This window comes from Bufo bufo, chromosome 2, assembly GCF_905171765.1.
Source record: "Bufo bufo chromosome 2, aBufBuf1.1, whole genome shotgun sequence".
NCBI lineage: Eukaryota > Metazoa > Chordata > Amphibia > Anura > Bufonidae > Bufo > Bufo bufo.
Genome location: NC_053390.1, coordinates 809,843,224 through 809,857,693, shown reverse-complemented (window position 1 = coordinate 809,857,693; position 14,470 = coordinate 809,843,224). Strand labels below are relative to the sequence as shown.

Sequence of the window (14,470 nt, the reverse complement as noted above, 5' to 3'; positions counted from 1 at the left end):
CCAGTGGGGACTTGCCGCTTGGAGACACATCACCGCTGAGGCCAGCCAGCAAATGCGACGTCAAGTCACACATCCTTTGTGCAGTCCATTCAAGAGTGCAACACCCAGCACAGCACTATACAATGTACAGTCATGGCCAAAAGTTTTGAGAATTAGATAAATATTGGAAATTGGAAAAGTTGCTGCTTAAGTTTTAATAATAGCAATTGGCATATACTCCAGAATGTTATGAAGAGTGATCAGATGAATTGCATAGTCCTTCTTTGCCATGAAAATTAACTTAACCCCCAAAAAAACCCTTTCCACTGCATTTCATTGCTGTCATTAAAGGACCTGCTGAGATCATTTCAGTAATCGTCTTGTTAACTCAGGTGAGAATGTTGACGAGCACAAGGCTGGAGATCATTATGTCAGGCTGATTGGGTTAAAATGGCAGACTTGACATGTTAAAAGGAGGGTGATGCTTGAAATCATTGTTCTTCCATTGTTAACCATGGTGACCTGCAAAGAAACGCGTGCAGCCATCATTGCGTTGCATAATAATGGCTTCACAGGCAAGGATATTGTGGCTACTAAGATTGCACCTCAATCAACAATTTATAGGATCATCAAGAACTTCAAGGAAAGAGGTTCAATTCTTGTTAAGAAGGCTTCAGGGCGTCCAAGAAAGTCCAGCAAGCGCCAGGATCGTCTCCTAAAGAGGATTCAGCTGCGGGATCGGAGTGCCACCAGTGCAGCGCTTGGCAGCAGGCAGGTGTGAGCGCATCTGCACGCACAGTGAAGACTTTTGGAAGATGGCCTGGTGTCAAGAAGGGCAGCAAAGAAGCCACTTCTCTCCAAAAAAAACATCAGGGACAGATTGATCTTCTGCAGAAAGTATGGTGAATGGACTGCTGAGGACTAGGGCAAAGTCATATTCTCCGATGAAGCCTCTTTCCAATTGTTTGGGGCATCTGGAAAAAGGCTTGTCCGGAGAAGAAAAGGTGAGCGCTGCCATCAGTCCTGTGTCATGCCAACAGTAAAGCATCCTGAGACCATTCATGTGTGGGGTTGCTTCTCATCCAAGGGAGTGGGCTCACTCACAATTTTGCCCAAAAACACAGCCATGAATAAAGAATGGTACCAAAACACCCTCCAACAGCAACTTCTTCCAACAATCCAACAACAGTTTGGTGAAGAACAATGCATTTTCCAGCACGATGGAGCACCGTGCCATAAGGCAAAAGTGACAACTAAGTGGCTCGGGGACCAAAACGTTGACATTTTGAGTCCATGGCCTGGAAACTCCCCAGATCTTAATCCCATTGAGAACTTGTGGTCAATCCTCAAGAGGTGGGTGGACAAACAAAAACCCACTAATTCTGACAAACTCCAAGAAGTGATTATGAAAGAATGGGTTGCTATCAGTCAGGAATTGGCCCAGAAGTTGATTGAGAGCATGCCCAGTCGGATTGCAGAGGTCCTGAAAAAGAAGGGCCAACACTGCAAATACTGACTCTTTGCATAAATGTCATGTAATTGTCGATAAAAGCCTTTGAAACGTATGAAGTGCGTGTAATTATATTTCACTACATCACAGAAACAACTGAAACAAAGATCTAAAAGCAGTTTAGCAGCAAACTTTGTGAAAACTAATATTTGTGTCATTCTCAAAACTTTTGGCCACGACTGTACAGAGCTTTGTTTGGTACAGTGCAGCACTCGCCTCTTCAAACAGCTGATCCCCCCCCGTATCTGATCTAAATTACCTATCTGGAGGATAGGTCATCTATACTTAGAGGATCTTCCACCATGCATTCCCCATGTAATATGAATTCTGGAGCAGCTATCCATATGTCTCTATGTTGTGCCATTCCTGTGTTATTTCTACTAGAAGTTATGAATGAATTGCTAGCAGCCTGCAGTAAGGGTACAGAGGGGAGGTAACCAGTTGGGGGCGTGTACCTGCACAGACGGACTCTATCCAATCAGTGCTGTGCAGGTACACGCCCCCAACTGGTTACCGCCCCTCTGTACCCTTACTGCAGGCTGCTAGCAATTCATTCATAACTTCTAGTAGAAATAACACAGGAATGGCACAACATACAGACATAAGGATAGCTGCTCCAGAATTCATATTACATAGGGAATGCATGAAGCTATTAAAACAGGCAAGTCAGAAGCGGTGAAAGGTCCTCTTTAAGTCCTGGAAGATCAAAAGTGATGTGAACAGAACCTTAGGTTGTGTGGACAATCACTTTACTTTTTTTTTTTTTTCTTCAGGACTTTCACTGTCACATTAAAAAGCTAATTAAGGCGCCCGTCTTGATGTTACCCCCTCCGCACTGGATTACAGGCCCCAGCAAGAAAGCTTTCTGCAATTACAGAACCTGATGTTTCCACAAAACGGGAGAAAACATCAAACGAACCTCAGAGCAGCTTTCATCTGAACGAGATTAAAGGAGTCCAGCAGCATCCAGAGATTGTGCTCCGCCGCTTCCTTTGCCTGGGGAAAGACGAGACGTGCAGTAAGTCACAGGGTCGGCTCGGTCCTCAGATCTGAACTGGTAGGACCACAAAATGAATGCACCAGAGGCCGCTAAGTGGTGGTGGGGGTCTGCCATTGTGTCACTAAACCTAAAGTGTCCCTTAAACTCCATTTGCTATACAACTGAACAGCATCTACTGCTCTCTGTTATCAGTCACTTCAGACAAGGGGGAGGCTGGAAAATGCACTGTGTGCAGGTGAGGAGCCCGGTTATAATGGGTATACTGGGCAGTTCCTTGTTTTGCAGCCTCCATTTTACTGCTCCCCCGCCCTCCGGGTGACGTCTTCAGCTTTTCTAACTCCCAGTTTATGATGGGTTTTTCACGGTTTGTTTTTGTAACTACATGATAAGCATGCAGGTTTTTGCCTGGTTTTACAGATTTTTATAATTCCAGTTTTATCACCTATCACCTGACGAGACATGAAAAGCTGTGTGACTGGGGGGTAAAGTACTCAAAAACATGTCATTTGTAAGTCCCATAACCCCTGCAAGGATTCGTTGTCTCTTCTGATGTCTTTAGCCACCACACCCAGGATCTTCTGCCCTGTATGGCCCAGCACAGGTCCTGTGGCTTTCCAGCTTTTGTGAAACTACAACTCCCAGCGTGTTCTGACAACAGATCGAGATCCACAGCTTGGATACCAATGCCGCAGATCATAAGTGGCGAATGCTGACAATGTAAGAAAACCCGGCCGTTACCTTGGTGAAACTGGAACACTTGGCGTAACTTGCGATCCCGGTGAGAACGGCTTCCACCACTGCAGCGTAGATCTGAGACAGCAGCGTGCTAAAAGAGAAATCCCAAACGTTAGGGCTGAGTGCACACAATGCAAACTTTTTTTGCTGCAAATGTGCAACTAAATCTTCACCTGAACATGCCCTTTATGCTACCATCTGACTACTCCTCCCCGAGTCAGTGGGGTGGTGCAGTGCTTCTTCTGACCCCATCTGGGGTAAGTTTAGTTGGCTTGTGTCCACTACTACTGCCTCACTCTGTATATTACAATACCCGAGGGCAGCCTGTGTGATCTGCTCTCCCTGGAGAGATTAATGCTTTCCCTCTCCTCCACTCTCTGATCTGTTCTGTCCACCCCCTCACTTCCTACTGCTGTCTATAGCACTGAGAAAAATGTGGGAGTGCAGAGAGAGCCATCACATCCTGAAGCATCAGCACAGCCAGCTATGTGAAGGAGTTACACACACTCTGCATCTTGAATATTTAACCCTTTCAGTACCGAGCCACTTTGCACCTTAAATCCCAGGCCGATTTTTGCAAATCTGACATGTGTCACTTTGTGTGGTAAAAACTTTGGAACGCTTTTACCTATCCAAGCCATTCTGAAATTGTTTTCTTGTGACACATTGTACTTCATGGCAGTGGTAAATTTGAGTCGATATATTACACCTTTATTTATAAAATAATCCAAAATTCACAAAAAATTTGAAAAAAATTCACAATTTTCTAAATATTAAATACACAGATAGTAATACTTTATAAAATGGTTATCAATCATTACACATTATTTTTTTTTTTACTAATTTGGTAAAAGGATGCTTTTTTTTTTTTTTTACTTGAAACTTAAAATTTTTTATTTGTAAAATTTTATTTTTTTACTTTATTTTTTTGTCTCACTCTGGGACTTCAACTTTTGGGGGTCTGATCTCCTTTACAATGCATTCCAATACTTCTGTTTTGTAATGCATTGGCTGTAAGTGTATTACACAGTGTAATACAGGGGGCTGGATCTCACAGGCTGCCATCCCAGCCATCGGGCCTCCGTCACAGCAGCGCGGGGACCCAATGGACACCCGGTATCCGTCAGGATACGGCACATGCCGCAGTCGGAGCTGACCACGACAGCCCGAGGTTTAATGCGTCGGCATCTGTGTTTTCACCGATGACAGCGCATACAGTAGGGGTCCGGCTATCAGTGACTGCTGGAACCCTGCGCCCGCCCAATCAACGCGCCGTAGCAGTACGGCGCTGGGAATTCAGACACACTTCCCAGCGCCGTACATGTACGGCATTGGTATCCTACAGGTTAATGAAGACTATAGAGAAAGTTACTTAATTTTTGCCTTTAGGAAGGTAAAAGGGCTAAAGTGTCGATAGCCTTTGGCGTCAGAATTACACTGCAAACGCTCGTTAGCAATTATCGGCCAAAATATCGGCCAGTGTAATACAGCCTTAACAGCAGTGTAATGCAGAGCGGTATGGACCCTCCAGAGCAGTGCTCCAGGACCCGATGTGCGGGCCCAAACATGAAGTCCTTATCAGTGACATTCCAGAACATATCAGCGCATCTGAGAAGCAGACACCAAGGTGTTATGACTGAAATCTCACCTATATAGATATAAAGGTGGAGTCCGGTTTGGAAAATCCCTGTCATTTACTGAGATCTCCTGTAAATCTCAATATAGGGTTGGGAGATATACCGGTCTTGGCAATATACAGCGGTATTAGGAAATAGCGATATGGCGAGTATTTTGTGACGTCATAGAAGCGGTCATGTGCTCTGACCGCTTCAAAATCTGCATCCGCGGCTGCCCGCCCCTGAATGTTTGCATACCCCCAGCACCATTACTGCCTGCAGCGGCCGCCCCCGGCTCCTCCTCGCTCCCATAATGAAGTCTCTGCCCACCGACATCTGAATCAGATGATGAGCGAGGCCGCCGAGAAGCAAGACAGGAGCGAGTGGCAGGAAAGTCTCTCAAGTTACTCCGAGTCCGACCCCCACAGAGTTCACAACTTCGCGTGCAAGTGAAGAGAGACCCTAATATATATTACAGCCGGCCCCAACCCAAGTGAATAAAGGTGTAATGTCCGTCCATGACGGTGACCATGGATGTCTTCTACTGCGGCCCTGTCTGACTCTGGCCTACCCCTTACTGCCTGCAAGCTGCACCGCACTACTGCACACTGAAATAGCAGGCATCAGGGAATGAGTCCTCATGAGTCCTCATGGTCTATACATGACCAACAAGAAGACATTACTGTATGGTGGCCACAAGACCCCATATGTCAGTATAACGTCTCCTTGTAGCCGCCCCCATACAGTATAACGTCTCCTTGTAGCTGCCCCCATACAGTATAACGTCTCCTTGTGGCTGCCCCCATACAGTATAACGTCTCCTTGTGGCTGCCCCCATACAGTATAATGTCTCCTTGTGGCCCCCATACAGTATAATGTCTCCTTGTGGCTGCCCCCATACAGTATAACGTCTCCTTGTGGCTGCCCCCATACAGTATAACGTCTCCTTGTGGCTGCCCCCATACAGTATAACGTCACCTTGTAGCCGCCCCCATACAGTATAACGTCTCCTTGTGGCTGCCCCCCATACAGTATAACGTCTCCTTGTGGCTGCCCCCCATACAGTATAACGTCTCCTTGTGGCTGCCCCCCATACAGTATAACGTCTCCTTGTGGCTGCCCCCCATACAGTATAACGTCTCCTTGTGGCTGCCCCCATACAGTATAACGTCTCCTTGTAGCTGCCCCCATACAGTATAACGTCTCCTTGTGGCTGCCACATACAGTATAACGTCTCCTTGTGGCTGCCCCCATACAGTATAACGTCTCCTTGTGGCTGCCCCCATACAGTATAACGTCTCCTTGTGGCTGCCCCCATACAGTATAACGTCTCCTTGTGGCTGCCCCCATACAGTATAACGTCTCCTTGTGGCTGCCCCCATACAGTATAACGTCTCCTTGTGGCTGCCCCCATACAGTATAACGTCTCCTTGTGGCTGCCCCCATACGGTATAACGTCTCCTTGTAGCTGCCCCCATACGGTATAACGTCTCCTTGTGGCTGCCACATACAGTATAACGTCTCCTTGTGGCTGCCCCCATACAGTATAACGTCTCCTTGTGGCTGCCCCCATACAGTATAACGTCTCCTTGTGGCTGCCCCCATACAGTATAACGTCTCCTTGTGGCTGCCCCCATACAGTATAACGTCTCCTTGTGGCTGCCCCCATACAGTATAACGTCTCCTTGTGGCTGCCCCCATACAGTATAACGTCTCCTTGTGGCTGCCCCCATACAGTATAACGTCACCTTGTGGCTGCCCCCATACAGTATAATGTCTCTTTGTGGCTGCCCCCATACAGTATAACGTCTCCTTGTGGCTGCCCCCATACAGTATAACGTCTCCTTGTGGCTGCCCCCATACAGTATAACGTCTCCTTGTGGCTGCCCCCATACAGTATAACGTCTCCTTGTGGCTGCCCCCATACAGTATAACGTCTCCTTGTGGCTGCCCCCATACAGTATAATGTCTCCTTGTGGCTGCCCCCATACAGTATAACGTCTCCTTGTGGCTGCCCCATACGGTATAACGTCTCCTTGTGGCTGCCCCATACGGTATAACGTCTCCTTGTGGCTGCCCCCATACAGTATAACGTCTCCTTGTGGCTGCCCCCCATACAGTATAATGTCACCTTGTGGCTGCCCCCATACAGTATAACGTCTCCTTGTGGCTGCCCCCATACAGTATAACGTCTCCTTGTGGCTGCCCCCATACAGTATAACGTCTCCTTGTGGCTGCCCCCATACAGTATAACGTCTCCTTGTGGCTGCCCCATACGGTATAACGTCTCCTTGTGGCTGCCCCATACGGTATAACGTCTCCTTGTGGCTGCCCCATACAGTATAACGTCTCCTTGTGGCTGCCCCCACAGTATAACGTCACCTTGTGCACCCATACAATATAACGTCTCCTTGTGGCTGCCCCCATACAGTATAACGTCTCCTTGTGGCCCCCATACAGTATAACGTCTCCTTGTGGCTGCCCCCATACAGTATAACGTCACCTTGTGGCTGCCCCATACAGTATAACGTCACCTTGTGGCTGCCCCATACAGTATAACGTCACCTTGTGGCTGCCCCATACAGTATAACGTCTCCTTGTGGCCCCCATACAGTAGAACGTCTCCTTGTGGCCCCCATACAGTAGAACGTCTCCTTGTGGCCCCCATACAGTAGAACGTCTCCTTGTGGCCACCATACAGTAGAACGTCTCCTTGTGGCTGCCCCCATACAATATAATGTCTCCTTGTGGCCCCCATACAGTAGAACATCTCCTTGTGGCCCCCATAGAGTATAATGTCTCCTTGTGGCCCTAAGGGTTTTCTTCTTTTAAATGGGTATTTATCGCGATATATATCGTTTATCACAATAAATGTCTTAATATTGTTATCGTGGGAATATTTTTGACATCGCCCAACCCTAGCTGAATACATGTTTCAAAAGCAGAATGTTACTGGATATGTCAGTGATTTCAGTGCTGCTGGATCCTCCCCAGCAGGAGGCGCTCCATCCTGGGACTTCTTACTCACTCACTCTAGTACTTCTTATTACAATAGACTGCCCTAAAGGGGATGTGCCAAGTTTTCAATTTAGGATATAGGATAACTAACCTTTTCGGTGGACAGTGGGGGGTTTCGACTGTTGGGACCCCCTCTAATCCTGAGAATGTGGTGTACCGTTCCCCCGTCTTGATGTACTCCATCAAGAGTGGAGCATGCACCCTGCGACTCCCTTCATTTTTTATGGGGCCACTGGAAATAGCCCAGTACAGCACTTGGCTATATCTAGGCCCACAGAGAATGAACGGAGAGGCAGGACGCGGGAACTTATCCTTTGGAGAGTGCTCAGACCAGGTCCTTGCTCCAGGTGCCAGCAGTTCAGTACTGCAGACATCAGGAGCGTATTCCCTATGCTGTGTCCAGCTGGCATCATTTATAGGAAATAAGAGGAAGCCAACTCAGAGCATACAGCAAAATCCGGGATGGGTGGGGAAGCTTTATCCACGGTCGGTGCAGTGGGGGCCCCCTTGATGGGTGTGGAAGCTTTATCCACGGTCGGTGCAGTGGGGGCCCCCTTGATGGGTGTGGAAGCTTTATCCACGGTCGGTGCAGTGGGGGCCCCCTTGATGGGTGTGGAAGCTTTATCCACGGTCGGTGCAGTGGGGGCCCCCTTGATGGGTGTGGAAGCTTTATCTACAGTCGGTGCAGTGGGGGCCCCCTTGATGGGTGTGGAAGCTTTATCCACGGTGGGTGCAGTGGGGGCCCCCTTGATGGGTGTGGAAGCTTTATCCACAGTCGGTGCAGTAAGGGCCCCCTTGATGGGTGTGGAAGCTTTATCCACGATCAGTGCAGTGGGGGCCCCCTTGATGGGTGTGGAAGCTTTATCCACAGTCGGTGCAGTGGGGGCCCCCTTGATCAGTGGGGAAGCTTTATCCACAGTCGGTGCAGTGGGGGCCCCCTTGATGGGTGTGGAAGCTTTATCCACGGTGGGTGCAGTGGGGGCCCCCTTGATGGGTGTGGAAGCTTTATCCACGGTCGGTGCAGTGGGGGGCCCCCTTGATGGGTGTGGAAGCTTTATCCACGGTCGGTGCAGTGGGGGCCCCCTTGATGGGTGTGGAAGCTTTATCCACGGTGGGTGCAGTGGGGGCCCCCTTGATGGGTGTGGAAGCTTTATCCACGGTCGGTGCAGTGGGGGGCCCCCTTGATGGGTGTGGAAGCTTTATCCACGGTGGGTGCAGTGGGGGCCCCCTTGATGGGTGTGGAAGCTTTATCCACGGTCGGTGCAGTGGGGGGCCCCCTTGATGGGTGTGGAAGCTTTATCCACGGTCGGTGCAGTGGGGGGCCCCTTGATGGGTGTGGAAGCTTTATCCACGGTGGGTGCAGTGGGGGGCCCCTTGATCAGTGTGGAAGCTTTATCCACGGTGGGTGCAGTGGGGGCCCCCTTGATGGGTGTGGAAGCTTTATCCACGGTCGGTGCAGTGGGGGCCCCCTTGATGGGTGTGGAAGCTTTATCCACGGTGGGTGCAGTGGGCGCCCCTTGATCAGTGTGGAAGCTTTATCCACAGTCGGTGCAGTGGGGGCCCCCTTGATGGGTGTGGAAGCTTTATCCACGGTGGGTGCAGTGGGGCCCCATGCTTACAGCACTACACTAATTACAGATACTCCATGACAGGGATACTCACATTTGCTCATTTTTCTTGTGAGTCTCATTGTCACAACCTAAAATAAAAGAGAAGGAAAAGTCATGAAGACATTTGTCTTGTGAGTCAGGATGAATCAATGCTTTTCGATAGGGCGATACTACTGATAGCTGGGTATTTGTGGGTCGGGACTGGGCAGAGCGCCCCTTCCAATAGTGCCCAGGTCACTACCAAGGTAATGTGCTGGTAACCTACCCTGGGAGGGAAATGGCACAAAGCTCTGTGGTCGGCAGCACAGTTTATACAAGCCACAGACCGTGCAGAAAGACGGCCATGACAGCGGGGACGCAGCTCAGTGGCTACACGTAGGCTGCCCTGAAAGATGCCCGCTGGACAGTGTAAGAGGGGCTTCCCCCTCATTAATGGTATAGAAGTGGGAGGAAGTCCTGAACAACTAACAGTCCGCAATGCCAAGAGTGAACCTACCCAAATATGGAACATGGGTGGCCCCAAAAAAGTAAGTCCTGGAACAGGCTAAGGGCCCCTTTGCAGAGACGCACTGTGCAACCTGTGAATAAAAATGAGATCTGAGTATATATATATAGAGAAATAAAGAAAAGAAGCAGCACTTTTTGCCATATATATATATATATATATATATATATATATATATATATATATATATATATATATACATATACATATATACACACACACACACACACAGTATATACAGTACACATATACACAAGGACAGCATTGCCGTCTACACAAGGAATATTCACTCCTGAAGTCATCACATACAGAACGTGTAATTACCAGAGCCAGCACTGACAGGCCAGATTCACAGCAGCATGTCCTGTCAGATGGGAGGGGGGGGGATGTATACAGCACACACATCACTAAATGTCACAGTGTGACAGAACTGCATGGTAAACAGGATGCTCAGCAAGTTGTATTATACTCCAGAGCTGCACTCGCTATTCTGCTGCTGCAAAACATTAGTAAGAACAGCTCTGGAGTATAATACAGGATGTAACTCAGGATCAGTACAGGATAAGTAATGTAATGTATGTACACAGTGACTGCACCAGCAGAATAGTGAGTGCAGCTCTGGAGTATAATACAGGATGTAACTCAGGATCAGTACAGGATAAGTAATGTATGTACACAGTGACTGCACCAGCAGAATAGTGAGTGCAGCTCTGGAGTATAATACAGGATGTAACTCAGGATCAGTAAAGGATAAGTAATGTATGTACACAGTGACTGCACCAGCAGAATAGTGAGTGCAGCTCTGGAGTATAATACAGGATGTAACTCAGGATCAGTACAGGATAAGTAATGTATGTACACAGTGACTGCACCAGCAGAATAGTGAGTGCAGCTCTGGAGTATAATACAGGATGTAACTCAGGATCAGTACAGGATAAGTAATGTAATGTATGTACACAGTGACTGCACCAGCAGAATAGTGAGTGCAGCTCTGGAGTATAATACAGGATGTAACTCAGGATCAGTACAGGATAAGTAATGTATGTACACAGTGACTCCACCAGCAGAATAGTGAGTGCAGCTCTGGAGTATAATACAGGATGTAACTCAGGATCAGTACAGGATAAGTAATGTATGTATACAGTGACTGCACCAGCAGAATAGTGAGTGCAGCTCTGGAGTATAATGCAGGATGTAACTCAGGATCAGTACAGGATAAGTAATGTAATGTATGTACACAGTGACTGCACCAGCAGAATAGTGAGTGCAGCTCTGGAGTATAATACAGGGTGTAACTCAGGATCAGTACAGAATAAGTAATGTAATATATGTACACAGTGACTGCACCAGCAGAATAGTGAGTGCAGCTCTGGAGTATAATACAGGATGTAACTCAGGATCAGTACAGGATAAGTAATGTAATATATGTACACAGTGACTGCACCAGCAGAATAGTGAGTGCAGCTCTGGAGTATAATACAGGATGTAACTCAGGATCAGTACAGGATAAGTAATGTAATGTATGTACACAGTGACTGCACCAGCAGAATAGTGAGTGCAGCTCTGGAGTATAATACAGAATGTAACTCAGGATCAGTACAGGATAAGTAATGTAATGTATGTACACAGTGACTGCACCAGCAGAATAGTGAGCACAGCTCTGGAGTATAATACAGGATGTAGCTCAGAATCAGTACAGGATAAGTAATGTAATGTATGTACACAGTGACTGCACCAGCAGAATAGTGAGTGCAGCTCTGGAGTATAATACAGGATGTAACTCAGGATCAGTACAGGATAAGTAATGTAATGTATGTACACAGTGACTCCACCAGCAGAATAGTGAGTGCAGCTCTGGAGTATATTACAGGATGTAACTCAGGATCAGTACAGGATAAGTAATGTAATGTATGTACACAGTGACTCCACCAGCAGAATAGTGAGTGCAGCTCTGGAGTATAATACAGGATGTAACTCAGGATCAGTACAGGATAAGTAATGTAATGTAATGTACACAGTGACTGCACCAGCAGAATAGTGAGTGCAGCTCTGGAGTATAATACAGAATATAACTCAGAATCAGTACAGGATAAGTAATGTAATGTATGTACACAGTGACTGCACCAGCAGAATAGTGAGTGCAGCTCTGGAGTATAATACAGGATGTAACTCAGGATATGAACAGGATAAGTAATGTAATGTATGTACACAGTGACTGCACCAGCAGAATAGTGAGTGCAGCTCTGGAGTATAATACAGGATGTAACTCAGGATCAGTACAGGATAAGTAATGTAATGTATGCACACAGTGACTCCACCAGCAGAATAGTGAGTGCAGCTCTGGAGTATAATACAGGATGTAACTCAGGATCAGTACAGGATAAGTAATGTAAATGTATGTACACAGTGACTCCACCAGCAGAATAGTGAGTGCAGCTCTGGAGTATAATACAGGATGTAACTCAGGATCAGTACAGGATAAGTAATGTAATGTATGTACACAGTGACTGCACCAGCAGAATAGTGAGTGCAGCTCTGGAGTATAATACAGGATGTAACTCAGGATCAGTACAGGATAAGTAATGTAATGTATGTACACAGTGACTCCACCAGCAGAATAGTGAGTGCAGCTCTGGAGTATAATACAGGATGTAACTCAGGATCAGTATAGGATAAGTAATGTAATGTATGTACACAGTGACTCCACCAGCAGAATAGTGTGTGCAGCTCTGGAGGATAATACAGGATGTAACTCAGGATCAGTACAGGATAAGTAATGTATGTACACAGTGACTGCACCAGCAGAATAGTGAGTGCAGCTCTGGAGTATAATACAGGATAGAACTCAATACAAGATAAATAATGTGCCTCGGTTGTTATGCAGTGTAAATAGCTATGGAACATTACAGATTGCTTGCTCCTTACCAGGTGTTTGGCTGTGCTGCGTCCAGGCCCTGTGTTCCTGACCAGGTGACCTTCTGATGGGAATATAAAGTTGCCAGGTTTCAGGTTCTCTTTGGTGGAATGACTGCCGAACAGTACAAATGGCTGCCTACAAGGACTACATGAAGATCAGACAATTAGAAAAGACCAAATAGATGCCTCTCACCAATTCAGATTGTTGGACTTATAGAGGCACAAAGGGAATAACAGGAACAAGACCACATCTGGGATAACAATTGAAGACAAATCCAGAGGAAGCCGTTCACTGCCTGTCGAGAAATCCTGATGGCATTCTGTAGCCTGCAATCCCTTAATACCCTCTAATCAAAACAGCACACCACGACTATGGACTGCAACAATATTATTGAAGGAGCGCTCCAACAAAGAGTTTTTTCTTGTTAATGTCATTGGGGGACACGCCACCATGGGTATACGCCCAGCTACCACTAGGAGGCGACACTAGATATGAAAAAGGTTGGCTCCGCCCAGGTGGGCTGTACCCTCTCCACAGACACTAGGCTAATCAGTTTTGGTCTAGTGTCCATAGGAGGCAGACACAACCTGCTCTTCTCCTAGAGGTCTTGCTGCTACTATTTTTTCTTTTTTTCTTTCTTTTTTCTCTTCACTTTATAGGTACAGGTTTTTATCCTGCAGCAGGGGGTCTTCATCGTGGAAAAGGAGATTTTTTGTGAAACTCACCTGTAAAATCTTTTTCTTGTCTTTTCCATTGGGGGACACAGACCATGGGTATAGCCTAGGTCATTACTAGGAGGAGACACTATGCAAATAGAAAAGAAAGCTCCTCCTCCCTGGGCTATACCCCCATGTTCCACCGGGAGGACCCCAGTGCATGCAAAAGCAGTAGGAGAAGGAGACCAAAGCCATAGAGACCAGAACAAGGCAATACCGCCATCGGACCAAAAACCTTCAGGACCGGAAGAACTAAACCAACCCTTCCTACAACAGGTAAGAATGGGAGGGAGCTGTGTCCCCCAATGGAAAAGACGAGAAAAAGATTTTACAGGTGAGTTTCACAAAAAATCTCCTTTTCTCGCACATTCCATTGGGGGACACAGACCATGGGACGTCCTAGAGCAGTCCATGGGGTGGGAAAAACCGGCACCTCCAGGAGAAAAACAGCCAGCGGTCAAACAGGAACCACCGCCTGCAATACCTTGCACCCAAGGACAGCATCAGCCGATGCCAAAGAGTGCAACTGGTAAAACTTTGTAAAAGGTATGTAAGGAAGACCAGGTGGCCGCCTTACAAAGATGAGATGCCGAGGCGCGATTACGCCTAGCCCAGGAGGCCCCTACCGCCCTGGTGGAGTGCGCGGTAACCCCAGCTGGGGGAACCCTGCCACGGGCACGATAAGCCGTGGCAATAGCCGTCCGAATCCATCAGGCTACCGAGACCTTGGAAGCCGCCAGACCTTTACGAGGCCCTTCCGGAACCACGAAAAGGGAATCCGTACGGCGGAAAGAGGCAGTCACCGACAGGTACACACGCAGAGCCCGGACAACGTCCAGGGAATGGAGAGCGCGCTCCTTGCGG

At 47.5% G+C, this 14,470-nt stretch overlaps 1 protein-coding gene across 1 annotated transcript in view; it reads right to left on the bottom strand.

The window, feature by feature from the left end:
* Nucleotides 1-14,470, bottom strand: part of DNAAF9 (dynein axonemal assembly factor 9) — a 77,888-nt gene that overhangs the window by 35,721 nt on the left and 27,697 nt on the right. Inside the window, exons 10-14 of the mRNA XM_040419331.1 lie at nucleotides 12,899-13,034; nucleotides 9,965-10,046; nucleotides 9,521-9,557; nucleotides 3,228-3,315; nucleotides 2,409-2,485 (exon numbers count right to left, since the gene is read on the bottom strand). Of these exons, the coding sequence (XP_040275265.1) occupies nucleotides 2,409-2,485; nucleotides 3,228-3,315; nucleotides 9,521-9,557; nucleotides 9,965-10,046; nucleotides 12,899-13,034 (420 nt within the window). The remainder of the gene's footprint in view (nucleotides 1-2,408; nucleotides 2,486-3,227; nucleotides 3,316-9,520; nucleotides 9,558-9,964; nucleotides 10,047-12,898; nucleotides 13,035-14,470) is intronic.